This window comes from Nyctereutes procyonoides, unplaced genomic scaffold (genome assembly GCF_905146905.1).
Source record: "Nyctereutes procyonoides isolate TBG_1078 unplaced genomic scaffold, NYPRO_anot_genome, whole genome shotgun sequence".
NCBI lineage: Eukaryota > Metazoa > Chordata > Mammalia > Carnivora > Canidae > Nyctereutes > Nyctereutes procyonoides.
Genome location: NW_026575126.1, coordinates 41308627 through 41326351, shown reverse-complemented (window position 1 = coordinate 41326351; position 17725 = coordinate 41308627). Strand labels below are relative to the sequence as shown.

Sequence of the window (17725 nt, the reverse complement as noted above, 5' to 3'; positions counted from 1 at the left end):
TATGTAACGTGATTTTTTTTTTAATGGGCTCCCCTCCACCTCCACCCAAGAACCAACTTGCAACCCTTTGAGGGTGCTATCACTCCTTTTGAAAATGCTTTTGAGTCTTAGAAACAACAGCGCGGAGTAACAAGCCCAGGGAAACCTCCAGGGTTTAAGGAGGTAGACAGTTGAGGTACATCCACACTTGAAACGTTTAATGCTTTCGGTTGGAGCAAATGATCAGGCAAATAGGGAACATCATGTTTTACTGGCTGAAATCGAGTGCGGGGAACAGAATTACAGTATTCTCATCCAACAGTTCGTTTTACAGGAGGAGCAATATATTCCAGAGTGCAGGGTGGGGGGAAGAAGTTGTCAGAAACCCCTTATTTCAGCCTGTACAGAGAACATTCTCTAGCCAGCTGGAAATAACCACTCTGAATGATGCTCTTCCAGATTAGTGGATTTGCCCAGAAAAACGCAAGCAGTTTCTAAATGGGAAAGTAAGAGGGAAGGAATAGTCTGACACCCACTTTCCTCCAGATGCACGTGGTGCCGAGCCTTCTGTCCCATGAGAAACAGTGACAGGCGGGCATCCTCAGGAAGGAGTCTGGAGTGTTTGGTTGGGAAGCCTTCGATCATCAGGATAACCTGTGACGTTTATCATGTGCTTTCTGTGTGCTGGGCACTGGGTTGTGGACTCTACAGCTGCTCTCGTTTGTCCCACTACAACCCAGTGAATGAGGTAGGCACATCCCCATTTTACAGATGAGGAAACTGAGGCACGGGGGAGTTAAGTCACCTGCTGGGGGTTACACAGCTAGTAAAAAGAAGCCTGGGGTTTGAACCCCACCCCATCTAAAGTTTAAGACCCAAGCTCCTAAAACACAGTGCATGGGCAGGATCCTTTGGCTTGTGGGTTGTTTCTGTCCTGGTCACAACAGGTTAATGAACAAGATGGGGAAAGATCAAGCCAAGGGGCTTCCAACCCTGAGGTCTAGGGAAATACAGAAGCCAGGAACTTGGCAGCCCTTCCTTGGATTTTTAATTTCACGCCTCCCAAAGGTAGGAAAGACCTATTGATTGATGGAGCTTCAGCTTAGACCCCAGAGACCTCCAGCAAGGGAGGGGGATGGCAGCAGATGCCGCCATGGCTATTTTCTGCTTCTGTAACCCAGCCTCCCTTGTCCTGGGGTGACCTGCTCTCTCCTATCCCACTGTTGTTTCTGGAAGAAATGGCAATCACAGGACCCACAGCCCCTTGGCCAATACATCTGTAGGAGTGACCTATCGACTCAAACAGGGCCAGTCAGAGCCTTCTGTGGGATTTGAGATGGAAAGAGAATTCTCTGAGCCTTAGAGATTGTGGTTGCAGGCTTGGGGCTGCTGGCAGCCACCTTTTCCACCGGGTGGAGGAGAGGATGAGACCAGTGTGAGAAGAGATGCAGAGCCAAGAGGCCTGGGTGAGGTTGAGAGGATGAGCACACGAGCCTGGGGACACTGTGCTCCTGGATCCAGCCATACTTGCAGCAAGAAAGCCCTTAGCCATCCCAATGGAATTCCCTTCGTTGCCTAAGTCAGTTTGAGCTAGATCTTTCTTAAAGGAGAAAGAATGAGCTCTCAAGGAGAGAACTGAGAGGGTCTGAGGCTGGACTGTTCACAGCAGATACAGGTTCCAGTTGCCAAGCCATGTATAATCCCAAGTCAAGGAAAGGCTTCTCCATCCTTCCCTGGTGCTAGTCCTAGACAATTAATGTGATTAGTATGTGGGGAGTGCCAGGGCAGCTTACCCCAGAATGCTTCTAGGGCACACCTGGGTTTTAGAAAGCAAGCTAGAAACTCATCTAAAGACTGGTGAAAGTATCTCACAATCCTGACTGATAAATACCTGGTGACGTTGAAGCAATTCACTTGGAGAACATCTCCAGACTCCCCCTGTCTCATGTGCACACACACCTCGATGCTGGATGCAGTTTTGGATTTTGTTCCTGTACCTGAGGAGCAAACAGGTGGATGAGACTCCCTCTCTGCAAGGAGAAAGATGTCTCTGACAAAATAACTCCTTCCCTCTGCTCCAGGTTTGGGGGTGAGGTTGGTATGCAAGGAAGTCCTTGCTCTCCTTGCTCCATCATGCCAAGACTGCATGGAAGCATGAAGCCCATGGTTGTAAACCTACTCCTTAGGCAAGGCCCCGTAACTCTGGGTATTGACCAGAGATGACCCCAGCTGTAAGCAAGGCTATGAAAGAAGACTGACATTGAACCATCTGGCTCCACGTGGCACCTGGGGCTGCTGCTGATGGAGCCATATCAGTGAGGTCCCTCCCAGCCAGATAATGTGACTGAGTGAGGTGGACTGGTTGATAGAGAGGTGAGGATTTGGGGTGGTCCCATCCAGGGACACAGTTGTATTGCCTTTACATGGCAAAAGTGGCCCCATTTTGTCAACAGTCCTAAATGCCTGAGGGAAGCCGGACAGCCTGATTTCTGTGTGAAATGCCCGTTTCTAAATCCTTCTATAGGCGAGACACCTGGGTGGCTCAGTCAGTTAAGCATCTGCAGTTGGCTCCAGTCATGATCCTGGGGTCCTGGGATCGAGCCCCACGTTGGGCTCCCTGCTCAGCGGGGAGCCTGCTGCTCCCTCTCACTCTGCCTCTACCTCTGCTTGTGCTTGCTCTCTCTCTCTCTCTCCCTCTCTGTCAAGTAAACAAAATATTTTTCAAAAATCTCTCTATAGGCAAAAAACAAAAGCCACATCAGACTGCAGGCTGCCAGTTAGTAACCTCTGACTTGTTGCCTTTTTGGAAGCCCAGGAAAGGAAAGAAGTATCCAAGGATACCCAAAAATCTGGAACTTAGGGAAAGTCTGTCAATATTGAAGCTGGTTCCAGGGGTCATATTTGCCCGGGGCAGACACAACAGAGTCATAACCTCCTCCTCCCCACAGGGGAGTCCTGATGCCAGGACTGGATCCTGGATCCAGCCTTACCTGAAGCAAGGACTCCTAGACTGGCCAGTTACACGTACTCATGACTTGTTACCCTTTTGTGTGAGCCTCTGTGACGTACAACCAAAAAGGTCATAGTCAAACAGCTCCAAGGAAAGGAAAGGGCTTCCAGAGGAGTTTAAAGACAGCCAGAGCCACTTCATCACTGCCTGGGCCTCTTCACGCTCCTCAAGTCAGCGGTGGTCAGGTTGACTTCCTAGCCAAGTGCTGGGAAAACGGATTTCCGGTCCAGGTGGGCTGCTCCCCACAGAAAGTGAAGCCTGTAACTCCTGTAAATGCTCATGATACATGTCATGGGACACACACGTCTTGAGACACAGGACATCGCTAAGGAATCAGCTGTGAGCACAGTCATTTCTGCCTACCCAGCGTTCTTTCCCTCTTCTTTTTGTGGGGTACCCCAGTATTCCTAGAGGCAACCCCTTTATGCTTTGCAAACCAGTTCAGGTACAGGCATGTGGTCCAGGTGGGCCAATCGTTGAGACCCCATCCCCACATGGTGATGGGTCCAGATCGGACACAGGACCTGCTGGCCAATCAGTGTTCTCGGGTCTCCTGGAAACTGTCATTGGTGCAGTGTGGGATACAGACGGGCTGATTAGACTCAACTCTGGGAGCTCGGATGGGACTTTGTGGGAGAGAGGTTCTCTTCTGTAGCTGAGCTGGTGGGAAAAAGGGGGAGCCTAACGGTGATGGGGCCCCCTGCATGGGGAGGGCCCCTGAGTAGGAGGCTGCCCCAGGAAAGCAGAGCCAGAGGTGGAGAGGGGATGCTGGGCCTGATGACATTCCTGAGCTCCCAGACCAAGCAGACCCACCTGCTCCTGGGCTTTTCCTTACAGTAAGCCCACAGGAGGTAATTCTGTCCTTGCATCCTCAAGAGTGCACGAGCTGGATCATTGCCATTAGTTCCAGATGCCCCAACTTAGTGTCCACTCCCTGGGCTGTAGCCCCCCACAGTCTCGGACCCCCTGGACACTCGCAGACGTGGGAGGCAAGCGGGCTGCCCCACAGGGCTCAGTCCCAGCTATCTGGAGACCAGGGGGCTGCTGTGGGAGTGGCCCGAAGAGGAGGAGGTGGTGGCGCTGAGCTGGGAGAAGCCGCTGGTGCAGGATTCCAGGCTGGACATGGAGCCCCTGGGGAGGAAGGGTGTCGCACGCACATTACCTTCGGGTGGTGACGGATCCCTGGGGCCCTCACACAGCAGTGGAAAAGCTGGTGATGCTGCAGATGGGGCCCCAGGGCTCTTACCACAAGACTGGTAACCACTCTAGGCACAGAGGGCAAGTGCAGAGAGAAAAGCAAGTGAAATTATGGTGAGAAACGAGGCTCCACCCATCCTCCTGCCCCAGCCCCTAAGATCCCAGCCTGCTATGCACCTGCAGGGGCTCCCCTGAGCCGGGGATCTAGCATGGCCCAGAGGGTGCCCCACAGCCTGCCAGTCCCCAGCTCTATCCCTAGCCCCCCCACCCCTACACCTCCTTTCAGCTTCTCTGATACGTGCCTCCTGTTTTGGAATCTGTGCAGGTCTGCACCTGCTGCCAGAAGCACTTTCTCTCCTGACTGTTAACTTTGGTTAACTTCTACTCCAGACTTCAGAGCAGCGCTGTCCAGGAGAACCTTCTGTGAGCCGGGGCACATTCTACATCAGCTACGTGGGGCTACTGGGCACACAAAATGTGGCCTGTGCAGCGGAGGAACTGATTTTTGGCTTTCATTTAGCTGTAACAGCTAAGTGTAATTGCTATGTGTGGCTAGTAGCTACCTGCTGGCCAGCGCAGCTTTAGGGGCCTGGCTACTGGGAGCCTGGTGTGGAAACCAGCACCGCCAGCACCCCCTGCAGCTTGTTAGAGCTGCAGAGTCTCCCCGGCCCCACAGCTGCAGGGTCTGCATTTTGACAAACACCCACTCCCCGCAGGCGATATGTGTGTAAGCCACCTAGGTCTCAACTCCAACGTCACTTCCCAGGAACCCCTCCATATCTCCTGCCCATCCTGTGCCAAGCCCCTTGTCCTGTGCCCTGACAACATGCTGTGCTGAGACCTTTGGCACCTCCTAGCTGTGTGACCTTGGGTGAGGACCCCAGGCTGGAATACCTTCATGGCATCCTGTACTGTTTTTTTTTTTTTGTTTTTTTTTAAGATCTTATTTATTTATTCATGAGAGACACAGAGAGAGGCAGAGACCCAGGCAGAGGGAGAAGCAGGCTCCCTGCAGGGAGCCCAATGCGGAACTCGATCCTAGGACCCCGGGATCATGACCAGAGCCAAAGGCAAATGCTCAACCGCTGAGCCACCCATGTGTCCCTACAGTACTGTTCATAATTACATACATGTGTCATGTGGTCTCCTGGTCCTTGATGGTAGACCTGTGTGTCTGGATCCCCGAGATCCAGCCTACTGCCTGCCTACTGGGGACAGCCAGGGACATGCCCTTGAACTGGTTCTCTGTGAGCTGTTGAAGGTCCGGGCAGCCAGGCTGGCCCACACTGACCAGTCCAGACAGGCTCGCCAGCAGCGTCTGGCCCACCCTTCAGCCTACCTGCCCTCCTGGAGGCAGCAACCCCCAGACCCTTGTGTGTACAGTGTCTGTCTCCTGCATTGGTGCCCAGTGGCCAAAACAAGCCGTTTACCGCTGGCCAGGTATCTCCCACACTGAACTGCATGCGCCCTTAGGATACTTGGAGCTCCACCTGCATATGGATACAAATGTGACACCTGCCTCAATTTGACTCCATGGTAAAGAATACAAAGGCTTCTTTTTAGAGGGGAACTAACACAGGGGTGCCTGGGTGGCTCAGTTGGTTAGGTGTCTGACTCTGGATCTCAGCTCAGGTCTTGATCTCAGGATCATGATTTCAAGCCCCATGTTGGGCATGGAGCCTACTTAAGGAAAAAAAAAAAAGAAGAGAAAAATAAGGAAACTAACACAGATACTTCATGAAGCAGGATGCAAAATCATGTTTGTTTTTAAAAGATAAAATGTAAAGCCTTGAAGAAAATGCCTACTCCATCTCCTCACTCTCTGCTTCATTTTTGCTATCAAGTGCTCACTGTATACCTCAGTGAAGGGTAGGCTTCCCCCAACAATTTCATCCTGATGACAACCCCATGACGTAGGGGTTTCAGTGGTCCCCGTTTAACAGATGGGGAGGCTGAGGCTCAGACAGCTTAAGTGATTGCCTAAGGTCACACAGCAACCAGGAGGTGCTGGAGGTCGTAAGCACAACACCGCCCTGCCTCTCTGAAAGCAACGCCTGGGGAGAGGTGTCGCGAGACACTATTCTGAAATGTTCTAGGACGGTACAACCCTGTTTTATGGGTTTCTAGAAGTGAGAAGAGGTCCATATAGGAGGGCTTTGGGCTCCCCTCCCCACCGTGATCTATCTGGTATGCGGGGCTTCTGTCCAAAGTTTCATTTGAAGGGGAGGTTCTGTGGCTGGAGCAGCATTTGGACATAGTGTTTGATCCGATTGCTCACACACGTACTGAACCACTGGAGAATTTTAACGATCCCAGTTCTGGAGCCCTGCCTGGATAAGGTCAAAGGCGAGTAGGGGAGGTGAATCCAATGCCCCCAGCCCAGAAGGAGGGGCCTTAGAAGTGCTGTGGGCCTGGCCTGGAGGGAAGTAGGGGGGCCCCTCCTGCCCAAGCTCCCTACTCCAGCCCCGCCTACCTGAAGTCCTCAGATGCCAGCACCTCGTAGTAGTAGAGGAGTTTGCACTTGGGACCAGGGCTATGCAGGGCCGTCAGGACGTCCTCCACACCCGGGAGGCTGCAGGCCACATTGCCAGGGGGGCTATGCATTTGCCACTGGAGCAAGTAGATGCCAGGCCACCGGGTCACATGGGAGCCCTGCAACACAGGAGCCCTGCCTGAGGCTCTGGTCCGCCTGGGGATGGGAGTCCCTTGCTAAACCAGTCCACCAGCAGGACTTCTTCCAGGGCTTCCCAAAGTCATCCTTGACCTCTCTGCTGTTACCCCTTATCTCTGGGGGCTGAGAGCCTCCCTCTGAATCTGGTGAGCGTGGAGGCCTGGGGTGAGGCTGTGGTTGCAGGACCACAAATACAGCTGGTTAAATGCCTGGATTTGGTGGGGCTTTTGTTCTGCTGCCCTGGGAGGGATTGGTCAGGGAACTGGCAGGTTGGTTAGAGTTAGCTGAGGGCCTGGACAGTGAGACTGTGGGTGTTATAAGAAAAGCAAGTTCAGGGAGGGCTGGGGGCCCTGGTGTGTGAGGTCAAGACAGCCTGCTGCCCAGGGACCTGTGGTGAGATCTGCTCACCAGAGCTTGTTGGCACACTGTGAGTGAGTGAGTGAGTGAGTGAGTGAGTGAGTGAGGCAGGTGATAGAAGACTTGCAAGCTCTGGCCTTGTGGAGAATGTGAGTAGCAAGGGGGTTCATGTTCCAAGACTCATCTGAGTTCTGTCCCCAGACATGGAGCGTCTCTGCTGCGTAGCTTCTGGAACTTACACATCAGAAATCACCGGGAGAGGGTGAGGGATGCAGAATCTAGGCCTCATGCCCAAAGGTTCTGAGTTACACTCCTGGCATGGGGCCTGGCAATCTGCATCTTTGACAAGAGTCCAAGGGATTCTGAGGCTGGGGTTCTGGGTTCCCCAGAGTTCTGGATCTGCTCAGTCTTTTTCCCCGACTGTCCCACAGGACAAAGGCCAGATCTAGTTCATCTAGTTTGGCGCTCCTGGAATAACTGGCACACGGTGAACACTCAATCCTGCGTGATGAATGACTAGATGAACAAAGGAATTCAAACCTGGATGCTCTCCCCTTCCCGGCAGATGAGAGGGGCCTCCACACGGCTGTAATCCACACCTAGGACCCAGCCTTTGTCCGTCAGCTGCCCGCCAGCCTTGGCCCCAGGCTCCTGGGGGCCAGGCTTGGGCACCTGCTTGCTGTGATACAGGCTGAACACCACATCCCCTCTCAGGATGTCAAAGTCCCAGGTGATGACTGACTCCCCCTCCAGAATCTCCACTGCAACCTGCATGGGGAGGGGCACAGTCAGAGTCTGGTCTGGGATCCTACCTGGGGAGCTGGGATGGGAGGTCAGCTGCAGGAGGTACTGTGGGTGCCTACCTGGGTCCCCAGTCCTCATTGTGGGGAGGATGGGCCACTGAGGCCCCAGCCTCCACTGTCTAAGAACAGCTCTGGGCAAATGGACCTGCCTCTGTCTGAAATGGCTGGGAGGTCCCACCTGTCACGGGGTGGGTGACCCACAGCCAAAGACTGACATGAGGGTACAGAAGGCCTATCCATCTGTCATGCTCTGCATAGCCCAGTGCTTCACTGCGATAGGCTGGGCGAGCCGTGGCTGTACTGCCCCTGTGCTTACATCCTTCCCCACTCCCATCCTGTCCCTTTGCTCCTTACAGGTTTCTCCTGAGAGCTCACCCTCAACGAACTGCTGGCATAAGAACCCTTCTCTCCGGCTCTGCTTCAGGGGACCCTGACCTAAGACAACATCCCAGCCCAGTGGCCCTCCCAGGCCAGGTCCCAGCACCTCATGGGGGGCCCCTCGGAGCACGCTGGCCGACTGGTAGGTTTCTCTCCACTGCCGTAGCTGGTCCGTGTGCTCCTGTTCCTCTTCCGTCAGATAGAGGGACTTGGGAACCAGCCCTCCTTCGGGGACATTACACTGAGAGACAAAGACAAACGTGGCAGGTCAGGATCCAGCCATGACCCTGAAACTGCAGGTGTAACAGCGACCCCTTAGTGAGTAGGGTACAGGGCTTCCATGACCTCATGTGCTCTCCAGAACCACATGTAGTCAGAGCTATTATTCTGTGCACAGAGAAGGAAAATGGAAGCTCAGAGAGGTCAGGCCACTTGCCTAAGGTTCCACAACAGCAAGTGGCTGAGCCCGGGCACAAACCCATGTTTATCAGGCCCTCCCAGGCTCAAGTCTCTTATTACCATGCTGGTCTTACAGGCCCATTTGCTAAGCATAAATCACATATGCGTATCTCAGCAAGTGGAGACAATGGGCAAGGTTGGCAGAAATTTCTGGGAAATGCCTTTTTTTTACTCAGAAATCATGTAAGGTTGGAGTTTGGTGTTCTGTTAGAGAAGGGAGAGGGGCCTGGCCTCCCGTAGCCAGATGAGAGATGACAGTTGTGATGCAAGGTCACCCATTCCTGTGTCATCTCACCCCCAGGGGGAGGCAGTAAAAGGGGTCTGTGGCTGCCTCTCCCTGAAGCAGTTGGCCGATCTTCCCACTCCGTGGGGCTGTGGGTTGGGAATAAATCCCTTTGGGCACACCAGCTCCGTGGTCCAGGCCACTGGGATGTTTGAGTCACCTCTCCTGGCAGCAGAGGGCGCAAAGTCAGCAGGTGAACCCTGGCGGCTGCCTAGCAACACATTGAATGGGGAATAGCGAGGTAAACCTTTGACGGGCCTGGTCTCTGGGCTTCCAGAAACTTCCACGTGGATCACTGTGCCTGAAAGAACCAAGGTCAGGCCCCTCCTTTGGAGAGGACTCCCCTCTCTTTGCAGCAGCTTCTTTTTAAAGATTTTAGTTATTTATTCCTGAGAGACACACAGAGAGAGGCAGAGACGCAGAGGGAGAAGCAGGCTCCATGCAGGGAGCCTGATGCAGGACTCGATCCCAGGACCCCGGGATTACACCCTGAGCCAAAGGCAGAGACGCTCAACCGCTGAGCCACCCAAGCGTCCCTTTGCAGCAGCTTCTAAAACAAGCCCTGCCCTCCCGAGAGAGAGAGAGAGAGCACGCATGGCCTCTCCAGGTCCCAGCCCCCCCAACGCCGGCCGGCCCCACTCCAGCCCCTCTGGACCTCTGCAGCCCGGCCCAGCCATTTCTGCTCCTCCCGAGGCCACAGCCCAGGGCTTGCACCCGCACACTCACCACACAGTCTCCCCCAAGGAAGTCAGGGATCACGTCTCTGTCCAGGTAGTCCACGAGGCCTCCAGGGCCCTGGTAATTGCTGCCACTATAGATGAGGAATTTCTGCCTGGTGTTCTCATTGATAAAGGGGCTGATCTGAAGTGAGGGAGAGGAGACAGGATGGAAAGGCTTTGTTTGTTTTATATTGAGATGCCATTCACAGGACAACCATTTTATTATTTAAGTTTTCGTTTATTGTAGTAATGTCTACGCCCAACGTGGGGCTCGGACCCATGACCCACTCTCACCAGCGTCCAGAGCACCGGGAAGACGCGAGGGGCTCGCACGATGAGCAGCCGGCCCAGGGTCTCGGGGTAATTGTCCTCGACCACCTCGATCATGCGCAGCAGGGCCTTCACCCCCGGCCGCCACAGGTGCCGCATGTTGAGACCCTCCAAGTCCACCAGGCAGGTCCAGGAGCTGCAGCAGAGACAGGCCACTCACTGCGGCTTGCTCTGCCATTGCCCAGGGCCCCTGACCCCCTGGGGGGGGACTCCGAGGCTGGCAGACAGGAATGGACAGGGAGGCTCAGGAAGCAGGGCTGGGAGTAGAGGGGCAGGAGCCACGGGACACTCTCGTGGATCCTACCGCCCCTGACCCTTGGCTGGGGAGGCCCTGCAGTGAGGAGGTTCGGTGTGTGGCCTCTGAGGCTAGGCACCTGAATTCAGGTGTCACCTCCATCCCCGAGAGCTGGGTGACACGGGCAACGTCCTCATCAAGACAGTGGCCGTGACAGTAAGAGTCCCCATCTCAAGTAGTTGTTAGGGTTAAATGAGATAGTATGTGTAAAGCTCTCTGCGGGGACAGGCCATAGCTCACAATCGGAAAGCGGGTTTTGCTACCAGATGGTGAAAAGGGGGGTGCCTGGGTGGATCAGTGGTTTGGTGCCTGCCTTTGGCCCAGAGCATGATCCTGGAGTCCCAGGATCGAGTCCCACATCGAGCTCCCTGCATGGAGCCTGCTTCTCCCTCTGCCTGTGTCTCTGCCTCTCTCTGTGTCTCTCATGAATAAATAAATAAAATCTTTAAAAAACAAACAAACAGATGGTGAGAAGGGGCCGACTGCGGGAGGAGAAGCGCTGGCACGCACTCCTGAGCCTCGGGTGGCCTGGACTCAAATCCCAGCTCTGCTGCTTGCTGTGTGGCTTTGGCCAAGTTCCTGAACCTCCCTGCACCTCCATGTTATTAATACTGATTCATTAGGGAAATGAGCGATATACTAGAGTGGCTAGTCCCCCGGCAGCCCCTTCCTCCAGCCCATGCGCTGCGAGGAGTCCCTCATGACACCCTGTCATCTGAGCCCTCTCCCGTGACCTCCACTTCTGATCAGGACCCTGACTGGTCGACTTCCCCACCCCAACCAATGCATGTCCCCTTAGGAGAGCTCCAAAAACAAAGGAACTGGGCAGCCCCGGTGGCTCAGCGGTTTAGCGCCGCCTTCAGCCCAGGGCCTGATCCTTGAGACCCAGGATCCAGTCCCGTGTCAGGCTCCCTGCATGGGGCCTGCTTCTCTCTCTGCCTGTGTCTCTGCCTCTCTGTGTGTCTCTCACGAATAAATAAATAAATAATCTTAAAAAAAAAAAAAAAAAAAAGCAAAGGCACTTAATCTTCCCAAAGATCAGGCTACTCTGGAATAAGAAGCTGCAGCCTCAGGACATGCCTGGACTGGACAAGGACAACAGGAATCCGGGATTTCAGAAGCGCCCACTGCGGAGTGTTAACACATGCTTCTGCGGGGCCCTCAACAGTCGTTGTCCCTGATCCACACAGAACCCCCGGGACTGGTGATGTTGTCCCCACATGACAGATGAGCTAGCTACAGTTCAGGAAGCTTCAGTACACCGCAAGTGCTCACGTGGGAAACTGAGTTCCGGCAGAGGAGTTTGGGGAAGTCGGAGCGGGGTGGGGGTTACTGGATGTGCAGAGACACCTGCAAGTCCACCTGCCTGGAAGACAGAGTCAAGGTGGTCTTGGGGGTGGGGGGCGCAGAGCTGCCTCGGAAAGCAAGGTCCAGGGGGCGATGTGGCACAGGGGATAACGTCCTGGAGCCCGAAGCGGACAGGAGCGGGTTCAAATCTCGGCGCTGCCACTTACCCACTTAGCAGCAGCCTTGACTGAGCATCTGAGCCTCAGTCTCCCCACAGGAACAAGAAGAGTTCCTGCCTCACAGGATCATTGTAAGAATTCAGTGAGGACCTTTCTGTAAAGTACCCAGCATGCTGGCCGGCCCAGCGTCTATGCCCAATGGACCTTTGCTGTTTTTACTATTTCAGGGGAATTGGCTCCTGGCAGGGTTTCTTGCCTGATAGGACGGCCAAACTGCTTTGTGTTCCCTTCACATCTCTTCTGTCCTTCCTCGTTGACAGAAAGAACCTGGAAAGCGGAGAATGTGCTGGCAAACGTGCACTTGGCTGCTCCACCCGCGGGCAGCCCTGGGATCCAGGAGCAGGGGACCCCGACTCACATGCTTCAGCAGAGCCTCCTCCCCCACGGCCTTCATCAAGCCTTTGGTGTCCATATGGCCCAGGCGCAGGATATAGAGGGGGCGGCCGTCTTTGTAGGCGAGGAGGCCAAGCAAAGAGAAGGGACATTATTTCAGGGGTGCTGGTGAGAGGGCAGGCCCAAACCTCTCCTCAGAGAAGGCTCCTATGGCTCAGCCCACCCCTCCCGTCCACATATTTACGAATATGGATTTACATCGCAGAGGAAACTGGGTGACGGGCGTGCAGCAACTCTCTACATGACCATAGCCACTGTTCTGAAAATTTGTCCTAAAACTGAATGTTTATTTTAAAGCTTTTTTTTTTTTTTTAAGATATGAACCATTTTATGAAGGAATTTGGAGAGAGTGGATAATGTTGTCTCTTCGCTTGCTGTCAACTAAAGCCAATAGGAAAAAGAAGGAAGTATCTACTAATACAGTTGATTCTTATTATTCAGGGTAGTGATGTTTTGTTTTTTTTTTTTAACATTTTATTTGTTTGAGAGAAAGAGAGAGAGCACAAGCAAGGGGCAGGGAGAGGGAAAAAAAAGGGGGGGCAGGGAGAGGGAGAAGCTCAGCAGGGAGTCTGACACAGAGCTCGGTCCCAGGACCCCAGGATCATGACCTGAGCTGAAGGCAGATGCTTCACCAACTGACACCCCCAGGCACCCCGATAGTGATTGTTTTCTAAAAGTTACCTAGAACACTGAATTTGGGGAATAATGATGCATCCCTTCAAAGGAAAAATATGGAGTAAGGTCCCTGAGAGCCTCTAGACATAACATTTCTGTCAACTGATCAATACATAACCTTGTCCTGTGTGTGTTTCTATTTAAGGACACCTTATGGAGTACATACATGTACTGTTGATTCATCAGCATCAAGTCAAAACAAAAAAAAGAAAACAAAGACAAAAAATCTATTGAACAAGCAGCACCACACTCAAGCCCAGATGAAGCTTAACTAACACACACATTTTCTCCATGAGACACATCACAGCCTTCCTGTGCTTGGGAACACCAGCCAGCACTTTCACACTTCGCCTGGGGGCCATTCTAAAGAGCAAAATCACACACACAACCACAAAAATGCAAAAAAAAAAAAAAAAAAAAAAAGTAGTGGGGGCATCTGGGTGGCTCAGTTGGTTAAGCGTCTGCCTTCAGCTCAGGTCATGATCTCGAGGATCTGGGATCCAGCGCTTCATCGGGCTCCCTGCTCAGCCAGGAGCCTGCTCCTCCCTCTGCCTCTGCCTGCCGCGCCCCCCCCCCCTTGTGTTCTTTCTCTCCCTCTGTCGAATAAATAAATAAAATATTTTTTTTTAAAGTAGTACTAAATGGACTTTAAAAAGGACTCTTGTTAACTTGTTAACATGTAAGAGCTGAAACAAAAAGGCAGAGGGACATCTTGTTCAATTTCAGCTGGGGGACACGCAGGTCGGACAACTGATTTTTTTGCCACTCTGTCCACATTCGTAATTGATCGGAGAAGCACCCTGAGTATTGACTGGGGGGGGGGGGGGTTTACAAATAAATTTTAGTGAGTAGGCAAATTCACAAATATGGAACCCATGAATAATGAGGAGTGACCGTATATTAAAATAAAGTGCTCCAACCGGCTCTTCAGGAGAGTCAAGCACTCACCCTAATCAATAGATATGAATTTTTACATAAAGGGCATTGAAAAGCATAATGGGCGCCTGCGTGAAGGGCAGCTTAGTAAGAAACCAAGAGAAGTTATTTGTCGTGAGTTGAATAGCCTCCTACGTAAGTTCATGTGCACCCAGAACCTCTGTATGTGACCACATTTGGAAATAGTCTCCAGATGAAATTAGTTAAGGACCCTGAGATGAAATCCTACTGGATCAGTGGGGGCCTTAAATCCAGTGACCTGGGGTCTTCGTAAGAAGAGAAGACACAGAGGGGCACCCAGATGGAAGCCATGTGAAGACAGGCAGAGATTGGGGTGCTGTGGCAACAAGCCAAGGAAGGCCTGGAGCCACCGGGACCTGGAGGAGGCAGATAGAGGTTCTCCCCTAGAGCACTGCAGGGAGCATGGCCCTGCCCACACCTTGATTTGGGGCTTCTGCCTCCAGAATTATGAGAAGATACATCTCTGTTGCCTCAAGCCACCCAGTTTGTGGTAATTTGCTACAGCAATCCCGGAGCACAAACGCATACTCGTGCAGCCCTTAGGTGTGCGATCCCAGTGATCAAAAGCAAGGGTGGGCTAATGCTGCCACTGTGTGAGAAATGCCATTTTGAGCTCAGATGTCCATTCCAGCCCTACCTTCCTCATGGCTGAAGGAACCCCAAGGGCATCTCCAGATGCCCAGATGAGTCCAAGGGGAAAAAATACTAAGATGCCAACATGAAAAGTGGCCTCCAAAGCGCCTTTGGAAGTGACCAAAGCGTGCGCTGTGCATTCTGTAGGTAAAGGGACGCACCTATGTCCTGGTAGTGCCAGCCGCCTGCATAGAATTCCTCCAGGAGGGCAGGGGGTCGCCAGGTCTGAAGGAGCAGATCCACCTGGTGCTGCTTTCGCCAGCTCAAGGACTGGCACAGCATCTCCCGGGCTTTGTCCAGGTGGAAGTCCCGAGCCCGCAGGAACCGAAGGATGTGCTCATCTTTGGGAATCTAAGAGAAGGAGAAAGCCTGTGGAATGGTGTTCCCTAACCCAGCCCACAAAATTATGGAAAACGAGTCTCTGTCTTATCTGCAAAATACTTACCGGGAGAAGGACCATACGGTTAACCACGACGCTGTCAAGGGTGAGCTGTGGTGAATATCTGTGAGTTTTGGCTGCCAGACGTTCCTCCCTCCTCACGTATCTCTTTTCTTTTGGGGGAGCTGCCTTTCCTCCCCACGCCCCAACACCAATCCTGGTTTTATCCGGTGTGGCCACTCAGCACGTGTCCACTCCCGTGGTCTCGGCGGTGGCACAACCCAATCAGAGCACTCAGACAATTTAAATCAGAAGAATGGGTCCTGAACCCCTTGCTCTACAGTGACAGAGGTGAGCCTGCAAGCTACCAGGGCAGCCACAGCTCCAAGCTCAACAGGGCAGGGAGTCTGATGGGGATGCAGCAGAGAACTAAACAGATACAAAAGCTCGGGGGTCCCGACTATGTGTGAGTCCTGGTTCAGGACACCCCTGAGACAGGTTGCATGACCCCTTGTGCTAGACTCAATGACATCTCTTCAAAATTCACGTCCACTCAGAACCTCAGAATGGGACCTTATTTGGAAGTGAATCTATACTGATATAATTAGCTAAAATGAGGTCACGCTGGAGGTGGGCCCTCTACTCCAGGAGGGGAATTTGGATACACACACAGGATGCACAGAGAGAAGGCGGCCATGTGATGACAGAGCCAGGACTGGAGTGCCACATCGACAAGCCAAGGACCGATGGCAGCCACCAAGAGCCAGGAGGGAGGAGGCATGGCTCAGATTCTCCCTCAGAGCCTCCAGAAGGAACCAACCCTGTCCAGGCCTTGATTTCAGACTCTGGCCTCCAGAACTGTGAGAATAAGTTTCTGTTGTTCTGAGCCACTCAGTTTGTAGCATTTTCTTTCAGCAACCCTGGAAAATTAATACACCCCGCTCAACAGTTCCATGAGCCAATAAATATTCCTCTCTTTATTTCTTTGCCTTGACTCAAGCTGCATTCCTTTTTTTTTTTTTAAGATTGTATTTATTTACTCATGAAAAACACAGAGAGAGAGGCAGAGACACAGGCAGAGGGAGAAGCAGGCTCTCTGCGGGGAGCCCGATGTGGGACTTGATCCCAGGGCCCCAGGATCACGCCCTGAGCCGAAGGCAGAGGCTCCACCACTGAGCCACCCAGGTGCCCTCAAGCTGCGTTCCTACCACACGTAATGCAGAGTCTAACTGATACAGCGAGGTGACAAGCTAAGACCCTGCCAACTCTCCTTCCTTCCTCAGGCAAATATCAACAGGCAGGGAAACCCAGCCCCAATTAAAGCTCCCCTATCCTGCTCATACTGAGCCAGACACTACTCTAGGCACCTTATGTGGACTGTCCCTTGTAATTCACTCCAGATGGCATGTGCTAGCATTATCCCCCTTTCACAGATGAGAAAACGGGGCAGACAGGTTAAATCACAGCCCAACATGAAACTACTTCCCTTGTCTGCCTCCCCCCACCCCGCCCCGCCACAGCATGAGGAGGGGACAGGAAAGAACTGCAAGCTCAAAGTTCCTATTCAACAAAGGTGAAGGGCAAGTCCATGCTTAGGACCTACATGCACGATGAACATGCATGTTATGGGGCTTAGAGCCTGGAGCCACTTTTGGTTGTCACAAATGGGGGAGAAGAGCTCCTGGCATCTAGTGGTGGTGGCCAGGATGCTGCTCGGCACCCTACAGGGCACAGGACAGCCCCACCCCATAAAGAACTGTCCAGTTTCAAATGTCAACAGAGCAGAGGATGAGAAACCCCACGATCAGTGGTATGCACAGCGTGCATTATAGATACATGAGACAATACATATAAAAAGAAGGCAAAATAGGGGAGCCGGGTGATGGGCACTTGAGGTAATGAGCCCTGGATGTTGTATGCAACTGACGAAGCACTGAATTCTACCTCTGAAACTAATAATACAGTTATATGTTCATTTAATTGAATTTAAAGAAAAAAAGAAGGCAAAATAGAGGTTTCCAGGATTGCTAATTACATCAGCTTATTTACCTGCCCCCTGCCCCCATGCCTGAGGTGAGTAGCCATCATTGGATGTGTTCTCTCATAGATCCCAGCTCTGCACCCACCTTGCCCTTGTGGGTCTCCTGCAACCAGCGCCGAAGCTGGATCAAGCAGCTCTCCTGCACAGGCGTGAGACGGCCCAGGTACCTCTCAATGTAGTCTGCATCCAGCTTGTCCCCTGCAGGAGAAGATGGGGAGGTCAGGACCAGAGGGCAATGCCACTCTCCTCACCAGGTGGTCTACCCTTTCTGGAACCCTCACCTTACTGGCCGCCTTGGATCTGAAACGTGGAGTACAGTGGCCCTTTCACCAAAGAGCAGCCGTGTGGGCTCCACACGCTCTGGTCTTGCTGACCCATTTCTGAGGTGATTCTGAAAACTCAGGGTGGGGCCAGCCCAGATCTCACTGTGGCAAGTGATTTGTCCTTTGACCCTTGGAAATCAAGGTAATTCCCATCCCCTGGAGCTATCCTGCCCTCTGAAGATTATTAATGATATGTGTTCATGTTTCTAGACATGCATCATCTCAGTGAGCTCTCCCAATGCCCCTGTGAGGCAGACACACTACTGTCCCCACTTCACAGAAGACAAAACTGAGGTCAAGAGAAATTAAGTCGCAAG

General features: G+C 52.8%; 1 protein-coding gene across 1 annotated transcript in view; it reads right to left on the bottom strand.

The window, feature by feature from the left end:
- Positions 1–200: 200 nt before the first annotated feature.
- The window catches only part of SEC14L5 (SEC14 like lipid binding 5), a 41826-nt gene continuing 24301 nt past the window's right edge, over positions 201–17725 (bottom strand). Inside the window, exons 7-16 of the mRNA XM_055339335.1 lie at positions 17171–17283; positions 14827–15016; positions 12366–12454; positions 12204–12274; positions 10151–10322; positions 9864–9998; positions 8502–8636; positions 7755–7982; positions 6660–6838; positions 201–4120 (exon numbers count right to left, since the gene is read on the bottom strand). Coding sequence (XP_055195310.1) covers positions 4012–4120; positions 6660–6838; positions 7755–7982; positions 8502–8636; positions 9864–9998; positions 10151–10322; positions 12204–12274; positions 12366–12454; positions 14827–15016; positions 17171–17283 — 1421 coding nt within the window. The 3' untranslated portion in view covers positions 201–4011. The remainder of the gene's footprint in view (positions 4121–6659; positions 6839–7754; positions 7983–8501; positions 8637–9863; positions 9999–10150; positions 10323–12203; positions 12275–12365; positions 12455–14826; positions 15017–17170; positions 17284–17725) is intronic.